The sequence below is a fragment of the Silene latifolia genome, chromosome 11 (genome assembly GCF_048544455.1).
Source record: "Silene latifolia isolate original U9 population chromosome 11, ASM4854445v1, whole genome shotgun sequence".
In the NCBI taxonomy this organism is placed as follows: domain Eukaryota; kingdom Viridiplantae; phylum Streptophyta; class Magnoliopsida; order Caryophyllales; family Caryophyllaceae; genus Silene; species Silene latifolia.
The window spans coordinates 55,474,009-55,499,319 of NC_133536.1; the positions used below are offsets into that span (position 1 = coordinate 55,474,009).

The 25,311-nt window shown below is 32.7% G+C and overlaps 1 protein-coding gene and 1 long non-coding RNA gene across 2 annotated transcripts; one reads left to right on the forward strand and one right to left on the reverse strand.

The window, feature by feature from the left end:
* The first annotated feature begins 301 nt into the window (after window positions 1-301).
* On the forward strand, window positions 302-21,851 carry LOC141614863 (uncharacterized). The gene is made up of 3 exons (XM_074433571.1): window positions 302-536; window positions 783-1,064; window positions 21,622-21,851. The coding sequence occupies exons 1-3, from the start codon at window positions 485-487 to the stop codon at window positions 21,720-21,722; spliced, it is 435 nt and encodes a 144-aa protein (XP_074289672.1). The 5' UTR covers window positions 302-484; the 3' UTR covers window positions 21,723-21,851.
* A 619-nt stretch (window positions 21,852-22,470) lies between these two features.
* Window positions 22,471-25,104, reverse strand: LOC141614864 (uncharacterized). The gene is made up of 2 exons (XR_012529421.1): window positions 24,988-25,104; window positions 22,471-23,034 (listed from the first exon to the last, which is right to left on the reverse strand). It is a non-coding gene; the product is annotated as an uncharacterized LOC141614864 (long non-coding RNA).
* Between the last annotated feature and the right edge of the window lie 207 nt (window positions 25,105-25,311).

The window sequence follows — 25,311 nt, forward strand, 5'->3', positions numbered from 1 at the left end:
CATTGTCATTTGATTATCATTGCCTCGGGTAACCGAGATGGTAGCATTTCCATGCCTTAAGTGGTCCTGGTAAGGCACTTAGAGTATGGGGGTGTTACAATATTAGTGAATATGGATACTAGTGGGGCATGATTTGGTATTATTAATTGAATTTCTGATTTGACAAAAACAATAAAAAAAGCGGGGAAGAAATGGGGAGCTACCAAGGCATGTGTTATTCCTGTTCACCCAACAGTGAATTGTCTCTCATTTGTCACTCAAAGTACCGCTTACCTCACACTCTCTCATTACTCTCTCCTCTCATCACTCTTCTCTCATCACTCTCTCCTCTCATCACTCTTCTCTGTAGAAAATTTGAAAAACCACATAAATGTGCTAGAAAATCCCATCCATTCCGTCTTGAACTTCATCTCCTACCTCCCGTCAACAGCAATATTTTGTTTCTACCAAGTTTGGTAACATCTGAATTAGCGTCTTGAGGTGGATGGGGAAAAAACAAATGGCGAAGAGAACACCTACGAAGAAAAGTAGTGAAGGTAATGTTAAACGTTTTCATTTTGTTGTGGAAATGTTTGTTTACAGATTTTAACTAAAATGGGTGACAATAAAAATGGTTGTTTGGAAATTATCAATAAAATGGTTGTTTGGAAAACCGGTGACATTTTGTAAATAAGTGTTACTCACCATGCATGCATGAGTAGATTTAATCAATGGATTGAAGTTTTTTTATTGTTGAGTAAATTAATTAATTACAATATTTGATTTTGTTGATAAAATCAAAGGAAAACGGAAGTATGAGGTCCAGAAGGGTAAAGAGAAGCTGAAAACTAAGGTGGCATTTGCAGATCCGGTTATGGAGACGGAAGAAAGTGAAGCTAATGATGGGTCAGACGATATTTCTGAGGTGACTGGTGAGGAGGATAGGGAAACCAGTGGTGAAGAGGATAAGCAGGAACCGGAATCCGAAGATGATGGTTTGGAACGTGCACTTGAACAAGTTGTGAAAATAGCAGCTGCTGTAGGTGAAAAAAAGAAGAACAAGAAACAGGCACCGACGGTAGATGGTAAGCTGAATATGTGACCGTCTTATCTTGGTTATGTACCTCTGTTTGACATATTTTCTGTTGCTTAATTAAAATGTCACCACTTTGCATCATATAGACTTAGTTAATGTACAATATCTCTGAATAAATCTTAACATTGTTACAGTAAGGGGGTCGCATGTGTTTGTGCTGAAATGTGGCCACCTTAGTGTAGGAATTTTCCAACATGACATCTTAAAATGGTAACATAATATACTTTAATTTGAGATTGTTATATATATATCTTAACTTGGTCACATAAATTTGTTAAGTTGGTGACAAAATAGACAAGTGAAGGTGACATATTTGTGTTCAGGCAAAATGTTACCTGACCTGACCTTAAGTGTATAACATTTCAGCAAACACATGGTCACATAGCTTTGTGCTGAAATGTGCCCACCTTAGTGTAGGCATTTAGCAACACGACATCTTAAAATTGTAACATAATAGACTTTAGTTTTAGATTGTTATATATTTCTTAACATGGTGTCTTATATTTGTTAATTTGGTGACAAAATAGCCAAGTCATGGTAACATATTTGTGTTTAGAAAAAATCTAACCTGATTTGACCATAAATAGATAACATATATGCAAAAACATGGTCACGTAACCTTAGTGCAAGCATTTAGCAAAGTGACATTTTAAAAAGGTAACATAATATACTTTAGTTTGAGATTGTTATATACTTCGTATATCTTAAGATGGTGACATATATTTCTTAAGGTGGTGACAAGTCATGCTGAATTATTTGTGTTTAGGTAAAATGTGACCTCCTCTGTTTGACCTGCCCTTAACGGGAGAACATGTATGCTAAAACATGGTAACATACAATTCCATATTTAAAATGTGACCACCTTTGTGATGAAATGTGACCATCTTTGTCATAAACTTAGGATTTTGTAGTTATGTGCTGATAGTATTATGTGACCACTTTTGTAATAATGTACTTAGGTTTGAGATTGATTGATATAGCTTAACATGGTGACATACATTAGTTAAGATGGTGACAAAATAGACAAGTCATGGTAACATGTTTGTGTTAAGATTCATTGATCTCATTAATTTACATATTCATATATGAAATAATTTATTTAGTCATAAAATAAATGCTAGATCTTATGCATGCAAACTTTAATAAAAGAGATGGAAAAATCTATTTCTCACCATCTTATTTTCGGCCATTTGGGCACCAACAAAATCTCCTTCTTGTTAGTTCTTGAGCTTTCCTTATAATGGATGAACAAGGTTCAAATTAGAACCTCTCCCAAAAGCATATACCCAAGGTGTTACTCTTAATAATTAATAACATTATGAACTAGTAATATTATTAATCTAGCTTAAAATTGACCCAAAATATTTATTTTATACTCCTCTATTTTGGTTTAGAGAAGAGAGTTTTTGTGGTTTTTCTTTCTCTAAAATGTCTCACCAAATGTAGAGAATAATCAATTTTCTTACACTAGAAAATTATTTGTTGAAGAAGTGAATGATAAAAGAAAAGCCCTTGTCTTTTCATGTAGAAAACTGGTTGGAGGGGGGAGGAGAGCCCAATGCATGGTCTTGTGTTCTTCTCAAGACAAGACTAGGCATGCATGGCTAGTCATTAGGCTTTAATCATCATGTTTTCCACTTAAATAAAAACACAATATATATTCCTTAAACTCCCTCCATTTTCGATACATATATATAAAATGGGAGGTCCATTTTATTTTGTCATTTGTCAATTTTGTCATGTGTCACATGTCACATGACATGTTATACCATATGTATTTTTAACATATTAAAAATCAACATATTAATAAAATATGTCACATACAAAATTCACTAGTAATTCGTAATTACTTGTACCAAAATGGTTTATCAAATTATAAATTACAACGTCTTGTATTTATAATAAATTATTCATTCAATTTCAATTTCAATTGTTTCGTAAACAATAATTTTATCTAAGTAATAAAACAATTCGATTACTTAGACCGTATCTCATTTAATCAAATTATGATAAGACACGTTAACTTTACTCACAAAATCACTCGTCAATTTTAAGCAATTTAATTCACTCGTATCGACATACGATTAATTAAATAATCAATTAAGAGCGTCACCCTTTAGGTATGACCTAAGGGGATCAACTGATCACCACCGTCGCATGACAATAATGTCAAACTCTAGTCAGCCAATCATTACCGATATGGGTGGACCAGTTGACTGTAAAAAATTTACATCCCATATGTATTCTTAAAATGAGATTTAAACATGTGATCATTATGATCGACAGTTGTGATCGCATTATTGTCGGAGGACACTTATTCCAACAATCTCCCACTTGTCCTCGACAAGTGTGCGTCACCAATTCTCTTGTCCTATTACTATCTCCCACTCAATGCGAGGTGTCTTTCAGGTCGTACTTGCAAGTGATCATATCGAGAGTGGTTTCCTCGATCTGGAGAATAACGGATTGACCGGAGTTATCTACCATAGATACCTTCCGAGCGTGGCCACGCATTTCCAGTTCATTACTCCTCGAGTGGCCCTGAGATATTTTTTTAACCCTGACAAGAGGGTGGACAATTCCTATCGCAAAATTCCCTTCGACTAGCCACAGCCATCATAACCCAAAATATGCCCATTTGACCCCATTTACGAAGGTCGTAGTAACATAAATCAAAGTTAATCTGAAACTGTGCCACCTTACGCGAATAGTCTTTAGTCAAAAGAATCGACTCATTAGAATACTATAGTAGCTCTTGCCACGACCAGGCTATATAAATTTGCCAGAACTCTATAAGCGGTCATAAGGCCCGACAAAGTGTTCCTAACAGTCTGCCTATGTGATCGACTAGTCATCTCACATGACTCTATGGCACTTGAACTTGCCATGAATCGCATCACACTCTAGTCACTTCGAGACATCACCTCATACAAGTGACTATGGGCGAATACCATGTTAATCCGGGTTCACTTTAACGGGGTTCAATTTTGTCTCTACAACCCGTTTGGATGTAACAAAGTATAAAAGGAGTTTTTAAATTTAAAAACTCGAACGACAAATGCGATTATCACATATGAATAGTCAATGCCTGATTATTATTTCATATTATATAATCTAATTTGATCTTGTATGTATTTGTTCATCTCAATCTAATTGAAATGACATGACTCATCATGTTAAGCCTATGAATAGGCATTGTAAGTAGGTCTTAGCAACTCCCTGCTCAACCTTGCTACATACTTGTTTTCCTTTCGTAATGTATACATTTGCATTACAAAACTTTCTAAGTACGTGTCTAGATCCAATCTAGACATAGGCTTTCTTGCCTTAAAATAGCTCCCACTGTTTTCACAGTGTGCGGGACTCATCCCTCTTGCACATCCCATGATTTCAAGTGTACTCAATTTCCGTTGTAAATATTTCTCATTGTTCTTTATTGCCTAGAACGATTCTAGAAAATATATTTCTTAAATAACATAGCCACAATGGTATATTAACCATTCTGATGTGTTTTGATTATGGTTTTGTCGGAAACCATGCGCAATATTAATTGTCAATTGTCATTTGTGTAACACTCTTACACAAAATTGCATCAAAAACACTTTGCTTTACATCCTTAATGCTTCTGCAAGCACTTAAGGGTAATCTTTATGCCTTACTTGGTAAATATTACTTAAATTCGATTTGAAACAATTCATCATACTCAAAGTATATGAAGTGTTATACATCATTTCCTATTTAATTGATTCGGCGGCGGAAGCAAATGAAATCAATCAAATATGTTCAATTCGATTGAACTAGTCATGAATCTTATCAACATAAGACTCCTTATTTGACATTAATATCATGTAGATTTATCTCCATAAATCCGGATATTAAAGATGTACTATATTTCTCCAAAGTCTTAAATCATTCGCAATGATCAATATGTCATCCACATATAAGACTACTAAAATTTTCGTAACTCCCACTAAACTTCATGTATAAACACAACTTCTCGACTTATCGGGAAAATTTTTATACCATGATCAAATCATTGATTCCAACTCATTGATGTCCTACTCAAGACCATGTCTTAAGTTGCACATTATCTTAGGATTGCAAAAAACTCATAACATGTATCAAATACATTTCTTCTTTGAAGAAGTGGGTTTTTGGATTCACTCGCTATATATCTCATCATAATGAAATACAATCCTTAGACTTAAGCTTCTCAACTAGTGCAAAACCCTTTGCTACCAATCAAGCTTTGAAATCTCTCTTTATTAGTGCAAAACCCTTTGTCACTAATCAAGCCTTTTATTTCGGATTTTCATGGCTCTAAGCCTTGTATTGAGTTGTGACTTAAACATTCTCATATAAGTCATATGTTCATTACTTTCTAGAAGTAACATGAGTCAATTAATTGCTTTGTAAGTTGTAAGCTTTTTACTTTCTAAAAGTAACACTAATTCATCATCTTCAACAAGTGATGAGTTTAACCTCCTAGGTTCTGAAGAAATAACGTCTTACACAAAATGTCTTATGTAGCCAAGAAAGACCAGTTTCTTGCGACATACAATTCTTTTATGGCTCTTAAATATTTTCTCCCACTCTGTCTTCTAGAAACAAACTTGTTTTCAAGTAAGACGGTTTCACAAGCCACAAACCCGTTGTACTCGTGATTATTGTAAAGAAAAAGAGCGCTTGTTTCTTGTGAAAAACTTACGAGCATGGTACACTACCATTCCATATCTCATATGAATAGTTTAGATTTAGTGGAAAAACACCTTAGACAAAATGATAATATCCCCAAAATAAGATCAAGTAACTCGATCAATGTCCAAACCATATCGAATAGAGTTTGTCAAACCTTATCCCATAATGCGTGTTTAAGAGAGATTAATTTGTGATACTATATCACACTTCCTTTGGCTTATATCAAAGTTATCACTTAGATATTCCCATTACGATCAAATCGTGCGTCTTTGAACTCTTTATACATCTTCATAGACTTCTCTTTGCACCTTATCAAGTGAACACTATCAACTTAATCGTCAGTAAAAGAAAATGATCAACCTATTTTGGATCAATGATTTACAACCTCGATCTCCTTTTCAACCAAAAGGCACGAGACATCTTGCTTTGAATACAAGATACACATATACCATAAGATCTAATGGTTTCAAGAGTACTCGATAACTCTTTGCGTTCATCATTCCAGAATCTAAGGTTTAATCTTGGGTTACCAATTTGAGTCTTGCATCATCTTCATGATATATCATTCTAGTTTGGTTTAGAATATAATCACCTTGATAATGGACTAGCCATACATCAAATCATGCTGTATAGGGTCAGAAAAGTGAAACTTCTTTTGTATCTTAACAAGTATATATTCTTATTTAGAGTTTATGCACTTAATAGTCACAATTAAATACAACTCTAAACCCAAAAACTAGATTGAGTACAATGACTCTATCTCTCGACATCATTGCTGCTAGTCGTCATATTCTAATCATCCCATGTATCAAATACAATGATGAAAACCACCACCGGTTTCTAATATTGACGAAGTAGTACTAGCAAAATTTATGTCAATCAAATAAACTTTTAAAGAAGAAGGTCCCATTAGATGTCCACTACTACAGATACAGGCTATAACAACGGTCAAAAACCGTTGTTATATAAAAAAGCGGACGTTGTTAAAGCGTCCGTTGTAGAAGGTTTTAACAACGGTTGGTTTACTTAACGAAACCGTTGTTAAAACTATTAACAACGGTTTTATGTATAAAAACCCGTTGTGGAAAGTGTGACTCAATTTTGGGGGGAAAGTTATAACAACGGGTTGTAATATACAAAACCGTTGTTATAACTAAAGACAACGGGTTGTTTCTCAATAACCGTTGTTGTTTGTTCTTAAAAAATAAAAAAATTAAAAATTAAATATTACTAGATGCATGCATAATTACGGCCTGTTAGAATTCCGATGCATGCATTATTACTGACATCACTGTACATATGAACGGATAATATGGAATGAGAAGGGTTAGTAATAGGATTTGAAGCAGCATTATTGAGAGATATGATGATGATTATTATGGCACAACTTCCTAACATATATATTAATTAAAAAGCAATTAACTCAACCCACACATTGCTTAGTATAAATACATTGCATATCTCAACTAACATTTCCATTATCTCATATATTCATCTCCAAACTCTAACTGTTAAAACAAACTCTACTTAATCTTTCAAATCAAACTCAAAAACTCTAAGAAAATGAATGATTTCATCCTAAAGACTCTTACCATGATCGAGAACAACAACAACTTCATCCGCCGGTTCCTCCATATTGAGGAAAGTTTCAGGAGCTACCTTGCGGAAGCTCGATCCGCACTGAAGCACGCCAAAGAAAATGGCTTGACGGAGCAAAGAGCAGATTGCAGCTATATGACGATATAGCAATCACGAACGGAACCTCCAAATAGCCAAGGAGGAGAGGACGGATACGATAGAGCACAATAAGATCCTCCATGAAAATATAAGAATTGCATTTTTACATATGTAATTTTTTTTTTTTAATTTATGTATTTATAAATATATATATATATATATATATTAATTATGTTTATCTTACTTCTTCATCTTGCTTCTTCATTGTTTTAGTAACTAATTATGCGAACAATACTTAAACAAATAACATAATGGTCGATAAAAACACATACATGCAAAAGAAATAAATAGAAAAAGAAAATAATGACGATGAAACTAACAGTGACGGCGAGATTTACCTGATAAATACAGAACGTAATAGACGATGAAATCACAGTGACGGCGAGAAGATAAAGCGACGATGAGAAAGAGAGAAATAGAGAAAGAGAGTGTGTATGTGTTTTGTGTTTGTTTGTCTCTTTGTGTTTGTGTTTGTGTATTAAGGGTTGTGTTTTGTGGTCTGCAGCAGACTTACATTTGTGTGGTTTATAGTATGGAAGGTATTGACAACGGTTATTAAACAACAACCGTTGTGAAATATGTTTTAACAACGGTTGTAAAAAAGACCCGTTGTTAAATAAGTTTTAACAACGGGTTTCAAAAATAACCGTTGTGATTACTTTTCACTAACTTTGCGCCAATTTTGCGCCAAATTATTAACAACGGTTGTGCATGTGTGACCCGTTGTTAAAACTAATAACAACGGTTTTTATAACCATACCCGTTGTAATTGATTTTAGTCAAATTCGCGCCATACATTCTACAACGTCTATTGTGATTTTCGTGAATAATCGTTGTTAAAGGGCCGTTGTAGTTGCCTGGATTTGTAGTAGTGGTCCCACAACTAACTTGTTGACTCTTCAATAATTTGGGGCAGTTTCTTCTCTAGCGTCGATCAATTAAGACAATGGAAACTTTATCAGCCGGGATTAATAGGTTTAGTATCGTTATTCTCAATAACATTACTTTTAACATTACCTTGTATCAATTCCATTCTAATTTTACTTCTTTAACCTTATCCTTTTCTTAACGGTTTAAGAGAATACTCCCACTCATTTCAATGAGTCTTTCCTTAGAGAAGCAAAATTGAATTTCATGAAGACTGCTCTTCATTCGTTCGTTTAGTCTTAAAACTTTCATTGAAATGGTTGCGATATTTTGGTCAATTTTGATTTTCAACAAATCTAGTTACCAAAATGATTTAACGTTTCAAAGTACTTAACTCAATTAAGCATATGAGAAACAATTTATTGTGAGTAAATATGTTAGTCAAGAATCAAAAACCCTTTTGATCACGAATAACTTTTATCTATACTCTTCATAAGAGATCCTTACAATGGATAATACGAGGTTTTTAGAAGAAAAATTCAAATTTTGTCTTTAGTTACGATGTTTTAATGGAGATTTGAACTAAAATCGAAATGATATCGTATATGAATTGTGGTAAAGAAATAGAACAATATGATAACGGAATAGTGAAAAACTTAACATTTATCGTTTTATTAATACTTGTAAATAACAAGTAAAGCATTTACATAGTGACCTCTACCCAACTATGATAAATGATTCCAAGATCCAAATTCATATTAACTTGGGCATCGGTAAAGCTGAATACAACCCTCATCAATATAACTCGGTGGATTAACTCTTTAATCGATTCTACTTTTAGAACTCTTGGTCGATAAAATTACATTAATATTTATCTTTAGCCCGAAACACATCCGGCAACCGTCGAGAATACTTTCGTTGAGTTCAACCCAAATTTCGAATAAATGTGTCCATGATCCAAATTTACATCAACTTGGGCATCGGTAAAGCCGAATACAACCCTTATCTTTATAAATTCGGTGGGTAGGCATTTATCACCCACCTCTCCTACGTAACAAGGTTTGTACCCCGGTAGAGCCGAGTGCACTCCCTCATGAAATAGGTTTTCATGGTTTCTAATTTTTGGTAAGGCTAAATCTCAATTGCTTATTTTAGCGAGAGGTCATGTCAATTTATTATCTATCACGTTTTAAGTGAACTAAAGTGGTGAACTACGATAATTGTAATTGACACGGTCGATAAACTCGATTTAAAACGCATGTTTAGTTATGGTGATTTAGCGATGCATGCAACATATAAATAAAATGCAAAGCATAAAAATAAAATCCTAGTATGGCCTTCCTAAAATAGTAAATCTAATAAACTATTACAAATTCGGAGACCAACTCCTTTGGTCCCTTCAACTTTGGTATTGGCACGCATTTCAAGGCAACGCTTTCTTTGATGGATCGCCTTCTCGAATGGCACCGTCTTCAAGGAACTCCGGAATAATTAAATTACAAAATGAATTACATAATTTCCTTTTATACATTTATAATTAAAAATAAAAATAAATCTATTAAATTACAAAACGGTGATACGAGATCACAATAATTACAACCAAATCGATATTCCCATATATTTCGAGTAATATCAATTAAAACTAAGGCCATACTAAGTAAAATTACATAATTCAAAAATTACATAAAATTAAAATATGACAATCATAAATAAAATGCAGCATTATAATATGTATGAACATTCTAGATTTTATGCTAAATCGCCTTTAAAGAGCCAACATCGTATATTAATCGGTTTTTACGGATTTGCGTGATTTAACCTTTTAAAATCAAAATAATTACATAAATTCATATTTATGTACAAGTTAATTACCCTAACCATATTAGGACTCAAATTAGTCTCCACTAACATTTTTACAATAATTAACCTTGATTTCTTAATATTGTTCATAAATGGACTTAAAATTACAAAAATGCTATAAACTTCAAATTAAATTATAAAAATTTCAAATAAATTTGAAATTTGAAATTTAAACTCATGAACATTCTGAAAAAATACCATGACACTCATAATGTTCAAAACTTAGGTTAAAAATTTCAAAAATATATCGAGAAAAACAATGTTGCGGTTTATCGGATTTAACAATTATGACCATAAAAATATGAGAAAAATTATTTTCATCAACTTTTCACTTTTAGATCTGAAATATATGATAAAATACAACATGTGACGTTTTTCCTTTAGTCATGAAGTATGTTTTAGCATTATTACTAATTATAGTCACAATTTATGTGATTTTCCATCAAAAAATCATAAATCATGCATAAAGACTATATTATAGCCAAATATTTTACACACATCTTGTAAAATTGCATGTGACAATATAATAAATTTCCATGATCAGATTCGAAATATAACTCATATTAACCTATTTACCCATTTAAATACGATTTTAACTTGAAAAATCCATATTTCGAGCAAAACAACTCATTTTATCATAAAAATTTACAGGCTATCAGTAGATAATATATGTGAAAACATATCCAAAAATCACTGAAAAATTCGAAGTTTAGCTAATTTTCGTCCAAAAATGGCATTTTTATCATAAAAATCAAATTTTAATGCCAATATTATATAAAATAAACAATAAAATCCATAAATAAACCAAAATGTCCTAAAAATCACTTAGGACCAGAAACTTTTAACATGCAAGGTTATGTTAAGGTTTATCTTCATAAATCCAAATTAATTAGTTTTGTATGTTAATCATATAACTCGGAAAAACTATAAACCGATTTGCATGCAAACAACCTAAGGCTCTTGATACCGCTTGTTAGGATTCATTGATCTCATTAATTTACATATTCATATATAAAATAATTTATTTAGTCATAAAATAAATGCTAGATCTTATGCATGTAAACTTTAATAAAAGAGATGGAAAAATCTATTTCTCACCATCTTATTTTCGACCATTTGGGCATCAACAAGATCTCCTTCTTGTTAGTTCTTGAGTTTTCCTTATAATGGATGAACAAGGTTCAAATTAGAACCTCTCCCAAAAGCATATACCCAAGGTGTTACTCTTAATAATTAATAATATTATGAACTAGTAATATTATTAATCTAGCTTAAAATTGACCCAAAATATTTATTTTATACTCCTCTATTTCGGTTTAGAGAAGAGAGTTTTTGTGGTTTTTCTTTCTCTAAAATGTCTCACCAAATGTAGAGAATAATCAATTTTCTTACACTAGAAAATTATTTGTTGAAGAAGTGAATGATAAAAGAAAAGCCCTTGTCTTTTCATGTAGAAAACCGGTTAGAAGGGGAAGGAGATCCCAATACATGGTCTTGTGTTCTTCTCAAGACAAGACTAGGCATGCATGGCTAGTCATTAGTCTTTAATCATCATGTTTTCTACTTAAATAAAAACACAATATATATTCCTTAAACTCCCTCCATTTTCGGTACATATATATAAAATGGGAGGTCCATTTTATTTTGTCATTTGTCAATTTTGTCATGTGTCACATGTCACATGACATGTTACACCATAATGTATTTTTAACATATTAAAAATCAACATATTAATAAAATATGTCACATACAAAATTCACTAGTAATTCGTAATTACTTGTACCAAAATGGTTTATCAAATTATAAATTACAACGTCTTGTATTTATAATAAATTATTCATTCAATTTCAATTTCAATTGTTTCGTAAACAATAATTTTATCTAAGTAATAAAACAATTCGATTACTTAGACCGTATCTCATTTAATCAAATTATGATAAGACACGTTAACTTTACTCACAAAATCACTCGTCAATTTTAAGCAATTTAATTCACTCGTATCGACATACGATTAATTAAATAATTAATTAAGAGCGTCACCCTTTAGGTATGACCTAAGAGGATCAACTGATCACCACCGTCGCACGACAGTAATGTCAAACTCTAGTCTGCCAATCATTACCGATATGTGTGGACCAGTTGACTGTAAAAAATTTACATCCCAAATGTATTCTTAAAATGAGATTTAAACATGTGATCATTATGATCGACAGTTGTGATCGCATTATTGTCGGAGGACACTTATGTTGGAATATGTGTCCTCCGACAATAATGCGATCACAACTGTCGATCATGATGATCACATGTTTAAGTCTCATTTTAAGAATACATGTGGGAAGTAATATTTTACAGTCAAATGGTCCACACATATCGGTAATGATTGGCTGACTAGAGTTTGACATTACTGTCGTGCGACGGTGGTGATCAGTTGATCCCCTTAGGTCATACCTAAAGGGTAACACTCTTAATTGAATATTTAATTGATCGTATGACGATACGAGTTAATTAAATTACTTAAAATTGACGGACGTTTTTTTTTTGAAGTAACATTTACGTGTCTCATTGTAATTTGATTAAATTAGATACGGTCTAAGTGATCGAATTGTTTTATTACTTAGATAAAATTATTGTTTACAAAAACAATTGAAACTGAATGAATAATTTATTATAAATATAAGATGTTGTGATTTATAATTGGTAAACCGTTTTGGTACAAGTAATTATGAATTACTACGTCGATTTTGTACATGACGTATTTTTATTAATACGTTGATTTTTAATATGTTAAAATGCATGACAATTTTACATGACTTGTGACATGTGACAAATTGATAAATTGACAAAGATAAAATGGAACCCATTTTATCTTATATGGACCGAAATGAAGGGAGTATTAGGCTAAATATTGTGTTGATTATTTTAAGTGGAAAGCATAATCATTAACCTAATTGATAGCCATGCAAACCTAGTTGCTTTTGTGAAGAGCATCTTGGTCATGCATTGGCCCTAGCCCCTTCCTCATACCCGGTTTCCCAACCATGCAGGCAAAGGGTTTTTACCCTTTGTAATCTCTATAATGCACTTAACATCACTACTAGTGTGTGCATCATTTTTATTCATTCATAAAAATAACTTATAGAAGTTTAGAAAGAGAAATAAATACTCCAATATTCATCCCCTCTTGACCGAAATTTCAAGAGGACAAAAACAATATTTTGGGTCAATTTTTAGTAAGATTAATATTGTTCTAGTATTAATAATATTAATCTTTAAGAGGTTATCTTGGGTATACATCTTTGGGAGAGATTCTAAGCTTGAATCTTTGTTCTTCCATATAAGGAAAGCTCAAGACCAAGTAATAAGGAGATCTTACTTGTGCCCAAAATCCGAAAATTTCATAGTAAGAATGACGATTTCTTCTCTATATTTATTTATGTTCGCATGCATAAGATCAAAATTTATATTATGACTAAATATATTATTACATATATGAATATGTTGAGTATAATGAGATATAGTTTTCTAACAAGCGGTATCAAGAGCCTTAGGTTGTTTGCATGCAAATCGGTTATTGTTTTTCCAAGTTATACGCATAACAAATAAAACTTATAAATTTGTGTTTATTATGAAATATCACGAAATTTATTATGCATGTTAAAGTTTCTGGTCCTAAAATGTTTTAGGATATTTTAGTTTAATTTATGGATTTTATAGTTCATTTTATATAATAATGGCATTAAAATGTGATTTTTATGATAAAAATGTCATTTTTGGACTAAAAATAGCTAAACTTCGATTTTTCTAGTTGTTTTTGGATATGATTTCACATATATTATCTACTGATGGCCTGTAAATTTTCATAATAAAATGAGTTGTTATGCTCGAAATATGGATTTTTCAAGATAAAATCGTATTTAAATGAAAAAATAGGTTAATATGAGTAATATTTCGAATTTGGTCATATAAATTTAGTATGTTGTCACATGCAATTTTACAAGATGTGTGTAAAATATTTGGCTATAATGAAGTTTTTATGCATGATTTATGATTTTTTTTATGAAAAATCACATAAATAGTGACTTTAATTAGTAAAATTGCTAAAACATACTTCATGACTAAGGAAAAACGTCACATGTTGCATTTTATCTTATATTTCAGATCTAAAAGTGAAAAGTAAATAAAAATAATTTCTCTCATATTTTTATGATAATAATTGATAAATCGGATAAAACGCAACATTGTTTTTCTTAATAAATTTTCAAAATTTTTAACCAAGGTTTTGAACATTATGAGTGTCATGGTATTTTTCCAGAATGTTCATGAGTTTAAATTTCAAATTTTGAAATTATTTGAAATTTTTATGATTTAATTTGAAGTTTATGACATAATTTTGAATTTTAAGTCCATTTATGAACAATATTAAGAAATATAGGTTAATTATTGTCAAATGTTAGTGGAGACTAATTTTAAATCCTAAGATGGTTAGGGTAATTAACTATTACATAAATATGATTATTGTGATTTTTAAAAGGTTAAATCACGCAAATCCGTAAAAACCGATTAATATACGATATTGGCTCCTTAAAGGCGATTTAGCATAAAATTGGGCATGTTCATACATATTATAATGCTGCATTTTATTTATGATTGTCATATTTTAAGTTTATGTAATTTTTGAATTATGTAATTTTACTTAGTATGGCCTTAGTTTTAATTGATATTACCCGAAATGTATGGGAATATCGATTCGGTTGTAATTTATTGTGATCTCGTATCACCGTTTTGTAATTTAATAGATTTATTTTTATTTTAATTACAAATGTATAATAGGAAATTATGTAATTTATTTATTCCGGAGTACCTTGAAGACGGTGCCATTCGAGAAGGCGATCCATCAAAGAAATATTGCCTTGAAGTGCGTGTCAAGACCGAAGTTCAAGAGACCAAAGGAGTTGGTTTCCGAATTTGTAATAGTTTGTTAGATTTACTATTCTAGGAAGGTCATACTAGAATTTTATTTATGCTTTGCATTTTATTTATATGTTGCATGCATCGCTAAATCGCCATAACTAAAACATGCATTATCATTTTAATCCAGTTTATCGACCGTGTCAATTACAATTATCGTAGTTCACCGCTTTAGTTCACTTAAAACATGATAGATAATAAATTGACATGACCTCTCGCTAAAAATAAACAATTGAGACTTAGCCTTACTAAAAAGTAGAAACCATGAAAACCTATTTCGTGAGGGAGTGCACTCGGCCACACCGGGGTACAAACCTTGTTACGTAGGGGAAGTGGGTGATAAATGTCTATCCACCTAATTCATGTTGATGAGGGTTTCATCGCTACACCGTGCCCAAGTTAATGTGGGTTTGGATCATGGACACATTTATTCGAAATTTGGATTGAGCTCAACGGAAGTATTCGTGACCGTAGTTGCATGTGTTCCGAGCTAAAGATAAATGTTAATGTAATTTTATCGACCAAGAGTTCTAAAAGTAAAATCGATTAAAGATTTAAATCCACCGAGTTATATTGATAAGGGATTCATCGGCCACACCGTGCCCAAGTTAATATGAATTTGGATCTTGGAATCATTTATAATAGTTGGGTAGAGGTCACTATGTAAATGCTCATAACTTGTTTGAATAAATATTTACAAGTATGATATTAAAAACGACAAATGTTTTATTCCTTATATTTTGTTTTGTAGACCACTTTTATTTCTCATAACAAATGGCCGCACCAAACACCAACGCCGCACCTCTCACTAATGCTTCATGGATCGTTGTAAACTTGAAAAGAATGAGTCAAATTTCTCCGATTGGGATGCTCAACTCAAATTAGCCGCCCAAGGTGACGACAAGCTTTGTTACCTCACCGAGGCCTCTCCACCCGAACCTAAAGCTAGGTCGAGTGCCGCCACTAGGGAAGCATATGAGGCTTACCACAAAGAGTCCGACGCAATGAAAAATGTGTTGATTTTTGCGATGGAGGCGGATCTCCAAAGGAGAGCCTTTAAAATGGGCACTGCTAATGAAATCTATTCCAAGCTTGTGACAATGTTTTCACAAACTCCGAGGATCGTCCAATATGAGGCGGCCTCGGCATTCTTTGATCTCGATTTCAAGGAGGGCCAAAAGGTTAGCCCTCACATGCTCAAATTGTTGAAGCTAGTCGAGACTTTGAAGATTCAAAAAGTTGAAATCCCCAAAGAGCTCATTGTAGATAGGATTCTACACTCCTTATCCAAAGTCAAAGCATAGGTTCAATTCCGGGTGAATTTTAACATGAAATACAAGGACGTGTCTCTTGAAGAGTTGCACAAGCTACTTGTGCAAGCCGAAAGAGACAAGGGGTTAAATGTTAACACACCTAAGGATGTGCTTAACATAAGCACCAAGAGCAAAGGGAAGTTCAAAAAGAATGGGAAAAAGGGTAAGAGGCAAGCTCCCATGTCCACCAAAGCTAAGACTTTTGAAGCTAGCACTTCCAAGACCAAGAAGGATCCTCTTGACAAATGCCATTATTGTAATGGTGTTGGACATTGGAAGAGGAATTGTTCCAAGTATCTTGGTGACATTAAAGCTGGAAAGATCACTCCAGTAGGTAAATGACTATCCTTTCTTTTATGTTTCTAATTCAACTATGGTATTTTAATACAAAGTTGTGATAATGTATCCCCTTTTATTGTAAATAGGGCCTCCTCCAAGCAAAGACAAGGGAAAGGAAAAGCAAGCTTGAGAAATCATCAAGGAGCTAGGAGTAGCTTCCATGAAGCTTGGCTTTTTATTATTGTCTTATTTTAAGTTATGTTTCGGATTTTTAGAACTATTTTGATTTCCGTGTTCGACATGGAAATAGTTGATCCTCTCTAAACAATTGTTGTATTTTGCATTGTGGTGGCTTGGTTTGCAACCCAAGTCACCCCTTTTATCGTATTTCCTTGTTCTAAAAAATTCGTCTTTATATGCTTGCACATAGAAACATATGATCATCTACTTAAAGTGATCCAATACACAACTATAATGATGAGATTCATTATATGTCCACAAGCTTAAGGCTTGTGTATGATCAATTATAAAGTGATGTTGAGTTGATGAACTCTCCTAAAGGAATGTCAATTACCAAGTACACTCATCAAATCTAAAACTATTAGTCAAACCTATGAGATAGTCCTTCTTGTACTTCAAAATCATTATTTGTGTCTCATAAGCTATCTTTGAATATCTAGTGTATTTATTCTAAAGATAAAGTGGGAGAAAAAATGAAGACACAAAGAATACAAAGATAATTTGTATACTTGAGTAAATGAGATCTACGAAAGAAAGAATGATTTGTATACCTAAATAAAAAGTATACACGAATAAGATAAGATCTATGGTCTCGAATAGATTAGATCTACATGACAAGAGAGACCAAGTGAAGTAATCAAAAGAATATGTTCTTGAGATAACTACACGAGGAGATCAAAAGAAAATTTTGAAAGAAAATGACTAAAGAAAAGTCTTAACAAGAGATTTGGCTAGTTTATGAACAACATTTGACCAAGAGTTTCAATATTGATATTTACCTAAGAGCCTAAATGAAACAAGGTTGCATCCTTGAAAATAAATGAGATTTATGACTAAAAGTTGCAAGGAAAGATATGCCGATATCTATAAGAGCTAAGTTAATTGTTAACCATGCTAGTGTCATTACTTAACCTCATTATGGAAATGAAATGGTTAAACCTCCTTCCGAAAAGGGTATTTTGAGAAGGACGTATATTAAATGAAATTCATATTTAAATAATGACATTGCTACGCATCATTATAAAATGAATGAGTTAGAGATTAAAAATCTCTTTCCATAAGTTTAAGATTGAAACCTTTTCTAAATAGGTATTTTAAAAAGATATGTTGGGAACATTTGGTTTTATCTTAATAACTTGGCAAAGCAAAATGTATTTCAATTCTTGAAATGTTTCGATCGAGTAGTCAATTGCGAAACATGTGGAATTGAGTGGGAGTTTGAAATTATCATGTGAAGACATGAAATTTAGTGGGAGAAATCATCCTGTAAAATTTATAACTCATTACTCATTGAGAATGACGAGCTAGTACTATCTTTCACAAAGAAGTATTTGAGTTTTCAATTCTGGATGAAAATGGACTATGATGAATCCAATTACATCATGGGATGTTGGATAAGTATTGAGATATACACATCAAATCAACGAGAAACGTAGGTTATTCATATCGATGAAAATGGAATTAACATAAGCAGTCATGGTCATTCATTGAACCTAAGAATGGTTGATCACATGATTAAAGATTACTAATGTTTCCACCATTAGAATAATCATGCACATGTCCAATAATGAATCATGTGCTTAAAAGCATGATGAGTCGTTGGCAAGCCATAGAAGAATCGTCATGAACTCTCGAGGAGAACTAATGATCTATTCTAGTGTTTGACAGAACACTCTGTTATGTGACAAGAAGTTGCACATATTGAAGTTCGAAAACACGTAAGGATTTATGAAAATCCTAAGCTATTCAAGCTAAAAGGAGAAATAAGAAGTTGGAAAGATACTTGTTTTAGTAAGAAGTTACTCAAAACTAATATTTTTTAATATGCTAGGACTTATGAGAAGTGCTAGGCTAATCATCTTGACAATTGTTGCAAGACCCTACAAAACGCATACCTAGTGCATTGCGAGTTGGTAGAACACTTGACCAGTGCAAGTTATATCATCCATCACAATTCGTTGGTTATGTGATAAACAACAAGAAAGTTCTTTCAAGATAATGAACCTGAACCTAGGTTGGGAACCTAGATATGCACTTGGTAAGGTTCATGCTATGAGAGATAACATGAATATAAACGGAAGTGCAATACAAGAAGTATGAACACATGGACACATGGTATGTTAAACTTCCATTAAAATCGACTAGTGTTTACACACTTACGATATACATCACAAGGTTGTAATATGGTATTGACTACCCGAATGTGATGTCGACATTCGTCGTTTGAGTTATTATTAACTCACCTTATACTTTGTTACATCCAAACGGGTTGTAGAGACAATTGAACCCCGTTAAAGTGAAAACGGATTAGCATTGTATTCGCCCATAGTCACTTACATGAGGTGACGTCTCGAAGTGACTAGAGTGTGATGCAATTGATGGCAAGTTCAAGTGCCTTGGAGTCATGTGAGATGACTAGTCGATCACATAGACAAACTGTTAGGAACACTTTGTCGGGCCTTATGACCGCTTATAGAGTTCTGGCAAATTTATATAGCCTGGTCGTGGCGATAGCTACTATAGTATTCTAATGAGTCGATTCTTTTGACTAAAGACTATTCGCCTAAGGTGGCACAGTTTCAGATTAACTTTGATTTATGTTACTACGACCCTCGTAAATGGGGTCAAATGGGCATATTTTGGGTTATGATGGCTGTGGCTAGTCGAAGGGAATAAGTGCAATAGGAATTTTCCACCCCTTGTCAGGGTTATAACAATATCTCAGGGCCACTCGAGGAGTAATGAAATGGAAATGCGTGGCCACGCTCGGAAGGTATCTATGGTAGATAATTCCGGTCAATCAGTTATTTTCCAGATCGAGGAAACCACTCTCGATATGATCACTTGCAAGTACGACCTGAAAGACACCTTGAATTGAGTGGGAGATAGTAATAGGACAAGAGAATTGGTGACGTACACTTGTCGAGGACAAGTGGGAGATTCTTGGAATATGTGTCCTCCGACAATAATGCGATCACAACTGTCGATCATGATGATCACATGTTTAAGTCTCATTTTAAGAATACATGTGGGAAGTAATATTTTACAGTCAACTGGTCCACACATATCGGTAATGATTGGCTGACTAGAGTTTGACATTACTGTGGTGCGACGGTGGTGATCAGTTGATCCCCTTAGGTCATACCTAAAGGGTAACACTCTTAATTGAATATTTAATTGATCGTATGACGATACGAGTTAATTAAATTACTTAAAATTGACGGACGTTTTTTTTAAGTAATATTTACGTGTCTCATTGTAATTTGATTAAATTAGATACGGTCTAAGTGATCGAATTGTTTTATTACTTAGATGAAATTATTGTTTACGGAAACAATTGAAACTGAATGAATAATTTATTATAAATACAAGATGTTGTGATTTATAATTGGTAAACCGTTTTGGTACAAGTAATTATGAATTACTAAGTCGATTTTATACATGATGTATTTTTATTAATACGTTGATTTTTAATATGTTAAAATGCATGACAATTTTACATGACTTGTGACATGTGACAAATTGATAAATTGACAAAGATAAAATGGAAGCCATTTTATCTTATATGGACCGAAATGAAGGGAGTATTAGGCTAAATATTGTGTTGATTATTTTAAGTGGAAAGCATAATCATTAACCTAATTGATAGCCATGCAAGCCTAGTTGCTTTTGTGAAGAGCATCTTGGTCATGCATTGGCCCTAGCCCCTTCCCCATACCCGGTTTCCCAACCATGCAAGCAAAGGATTTTTACCCTTTATAATCTCTATAATGCACTTAATATCACTACTAGTGTGTGCATCATTTTTATTCATTCATAAAAATAACTTATAGAAGTTTAGAAAGAGAAATAAATACTCCAATATTCATCCCCTCTTGACCAAAATTTCAAGAGGACAAAAACAATATTTTGGGTCAATTTTTAGTAAGATTAATATTGTTCTAGTATTAATAATATTAATCTTTAAGAGGTTATCTTGGGTATACATCTTTGGGAGAGATTCTAAGCTTGAATCTTTGTTCTTCCATATAAGGAAATCTCAAGAACAAGTAAGAAGGAGATCTTACTTGTGCCCAAAATCCGAAACTTTCATAGTAAGAATGACGATTTCTTCTCTATATTTATTTATGTTTGCATGCATAAGATCAAAATTTATTTTATGACTAAATAGATTATTACATATATAAATATGTTGAGTATAATGAGATATAGTTTTCTAACAACTTATTCCAACAGTTTGTGTTTAGGTAGAATGTGACCTCCTCTGTTTGTATTGACCTTAACTGGATAACATTTATGCTAAAACATGGTCACATATAATGTCATATTTTAAATGTGACCGCCTTTGTGATGAAATGTGACCATGTTTCTGATGACCTCAGGAAGTTGTAGTTGTGTTGAAAGTATTATGTGACCACTTTTGTATTAATGAACATAAGTTTGAGATTGATAGATATATTTTATCATGGTGACATATTTTTGTTAAGATGGTGACATATTTGTGATTTGTGAAAATGTGGCCATATAATGTCATAGTTAGCAGTGAAAATGTGACCTGACCTTAAGTGGCTAACATTTATGCAGAAATTGAAGTAAACCCAGAGCCTTTGAAAGTGGACAGGAAAAAGGCAACTGTTGGCCAAAGCTCGAAAGAGGTGGAGGTTGAACCACTCGTTGTTTTGTAAACAGCTAATAATCTGCCCATATTGTGGCATATGTAGACCAATGTGGTGACACTGTTAGCAGTGATGTAGTCACATTTTGAAGGTTTTCGGAAATGTTACCATGTTATGAGGAAGATGTTATCATGTTAAGTTTAGGCCAAAATGATCACATAGCTCTGCTTAGGTGGGCACATTTCTCGCAGAAATGGTCACAAATTTGATAAGTTGCTCTTGCTTAATGTGGTCACAATTTCAACAATTAGTTAAATGTGACCATGTTTATTCAATTATGTTTCCGTAATTGACGAACTTAAAACATACCTTAACAATTTGAAATGGTACCTTTCCTCAGCTAAACTGGTCACAAAACAACCCATACCATATATGTGATGATGTTTGTTGATTTTTGTTGGGAAAACTTAACAATTTGAATAATGTTCCAACAAAACAAACATTATATATTTATTTGTTTACATGTTATATTTATTAGTTAAACATGGTCACCATTTCAACAATTACTTATATGTGACCATGTTTAGTCAATTATATTTACATGTTAAGTTTAATTTAAAACATAACATTGGTACCTTCCACAGTTAAAGTGGTCACAAAAACAACCCTAACATATATGTGACGATGACGACCAATTTATGTTAGCAAAACTAAACTTTTTCTTATAATCTTCCATTCCATTATATATTTTAGTTAAAATGTTAACATATTGAGCAAATGTGGATACATTTTTAGTAATAATGGTCACATATGGAGCAAAAACACAAACATTGAAATATGTCACAATGTTTACAGGGATATGTTACCATGCTAAGTCTCGAATTAAAACAAAAGAAAAGGCCACTTAAATAGCAAAAATACAATATTAACATGGACACATTTGTCAACAACTTTGGTGACATTATCAGCTTTGGCCTATCCTATTGGTATGTCATATGAGGCGCGACACATCGACATACATAGTACTATCCCCTGACCCAACTTCAATGCCTTTCCTAGCCTTCTTCTTCGTCCCCACATTCCTTTTTTTCGTCGACCGTGTCCCTTTGTCGTACAACGTAAGGGGTCAAGAATAAGGGGCACGGTAACATCGTTGGTTGGTTGGTCTTCCTACATATTAAGGTTAGAGAGTAATAAGTGGACGTAATCAGTAGCCTTAATAAACAACTTATCCACAACGACTCTTGCGTCAGAAATAACCGTTGAGGCATTTGTTGAATAAATTTAGGAACGGCCGATCACCCTTTAATTTTCCAAAGTGAGAGATGGCATTTTGTTGAATGTGCCACTGACATAAACGATGTCTCGTTTGAGGATAAACCTGTAACCAGTTTACAATTATTAGCATTAAAGCATTTGCTCTTCTGCATGAATATAAATGTTGACATATACACTATATGCACAAAATGTTACCACCTTATGGAGGAAATGTAACCATAATAATAACACTTAATTGGTCTTAAGACAATATGGCTCAATGTAACCATGTTAGCTTATATTTACACAGAGACAGATGACAACATTTATGGTAGAATGTGGTGACATGTGAAAAAACGACGCAATGTAACCATGTTAGGTTATGTTACTACACACTTAGATGGTGACATTGATGGATAAACATGATGACATAAGACAATATGAAATTATGTAACCATGTTAGCTAATGTTTATACACATTAAGATGGTAACATTGTCACACATTGTCCTTAAAACAAATATGTGACCATGTTTATGCAAATATGTAACTAATTTACCATTATTAGCATTAAAGCATTTGCTCTTCTGCATGAATATAAAATGTTGACATATACACTAGATGCACAAAATGTTACGAGCCTACGGAAGAAATGTAACCATAACAATAACATTTAATTGGTCTTAAGACAATATGGCTCTATGTACCCATGTTAGTTTATATTTACACACAGACACATGACAACATTTATGGTAAATTGTGGTGACATGTGAAAAAATGACACAATGTAACCATGTTAGGTTATGTTACTACACACTTAGATGGTGGCATTGATGGATAAACATGATCACATAAGACAATATGACAATATGTGACCATGTTAGCTAATGTTTCTACACACTAAGATGGTAACATTATCACACATGTCGTTAAAATAAATATGTAACCATGTTTATGCAAATATGTTCACCAATTATGTTAACAACTTAATAATATTGGTACCTTCCTCAAACATAGGTACATATCTTTAGGGATGGCATAATGCCACAACAAAATTACTAATGCCACTCATTTTTGTGAGACGGTGAATAGTAACATTCTCTTAAATTTACCTTGTATTGGTGTGGCATTAACAAAAAGGGTTGTGGCATTATCAAAAAGGGTTGTGGCATTATCAATCCCCTATCTTTATTAGGGTGGTGACATTTTCAAAAACCACTTACATGTGACCATGTTTAGTATGTGATGTTTGCATATTAAGACAAATTTAAATATGGCAGCATGTTATAGCCTAAAATATGGCAGCATGTTGTAAACAGTTGTAAACTTAAAATGGTAACATATTTTGCTGCAGATGGTCACATTTTGACTAAACATGGTCACATTCTGATTAAATAGCTTAATTTTCACATTATGACTAAACATGTATGCTCAAATATGGTGACATGGTAATTTCAGCAAATTGTTGTCATATAAGTGAAAATCAATGTAAAACCTTTTCAATGACATTTCCTATTGCTTGGTCTTGATCAGTGAAAATTGAGACATGACGGACATCCTCACCCATGGGTTCATTGAAAACGTTGAACAACACTAAAAGGGTCACACTATACACTACAATGGTAACATATATGAAGCAACAAAGTTTTAAACGTTGATTAAAGTGATAACACTGAACTCTAAAATGATTACACTGAACATTAAAATGGTAACATGTGAAACATTAGTACCTATGACAAAATAAACCCATCTATAATTGATAATCTTCATAATCTTCATAAGCTCATGAATCCAAATCTAATCTTCATAATTGCTAATCTAATCTATAATATCATGAACTCAAATCTTCATAATCTTCATGAACTCAAATAAGATTAGTACATATACACTAAAACGCATTAGCTAATCTTCATAATCATGAACTAAACCTACATATATAATTGCTTCAATAACACCAACAAATTCATGCATGCTCAGATTTTGATCTAAAATTGCCCATTAATCTCACGAACTCAAATCTAATCAACAAACTAAAATCTAACCAACAAAGACAAGAACTTCAAATTTAAAAGTACACACCTTTACTCATCAACATCATCACGAAATCCTCATCATTACCATCACAAAATACACCATACTCGTTTTCAACATCAACAATTCCATTTGCAACATCAAGAATTTCGACATTGCTAGGGCAGACTTTATCGTCAGCTTCAATGTCGATGTCAGACATATTTTTTTTTGGTGGTTTTAATGACAAGTTTTCACATCCCGTCTTCAGTTTTTCAATTGTTGATGAAGATGTTCTTGTTGAATTGAAAAATATGAAGATTGTAGGTTAAATTTTTGAAAAAAAATTGTGATATTTGATTTGCATATCAGTTAGTCTTGCTGAAGACGGGT

Coding starts and splice junctions, on each gene's coding strand:
- LOC141614863 (XM_074433571.1), top strand. CDS start 485: ATGGGGAAAAAACAAATGGCGAAGAGAACACCTACGAAGAAAAGTAGT. Junction 537..782: donor TACGAAGAAAAGTAGTGAAG/GTAATGTTAAAC, acceptor ATAAAATCAAAG/GAAAACGGAAGTATGAGGTC. Junction 1,065..21,621: donor ACAGGCACCGACGGTAGATG/GTAAGCTGAATA, acceptor ACATTTATGCAG/AAATTGAAGTAAACCCAGAG.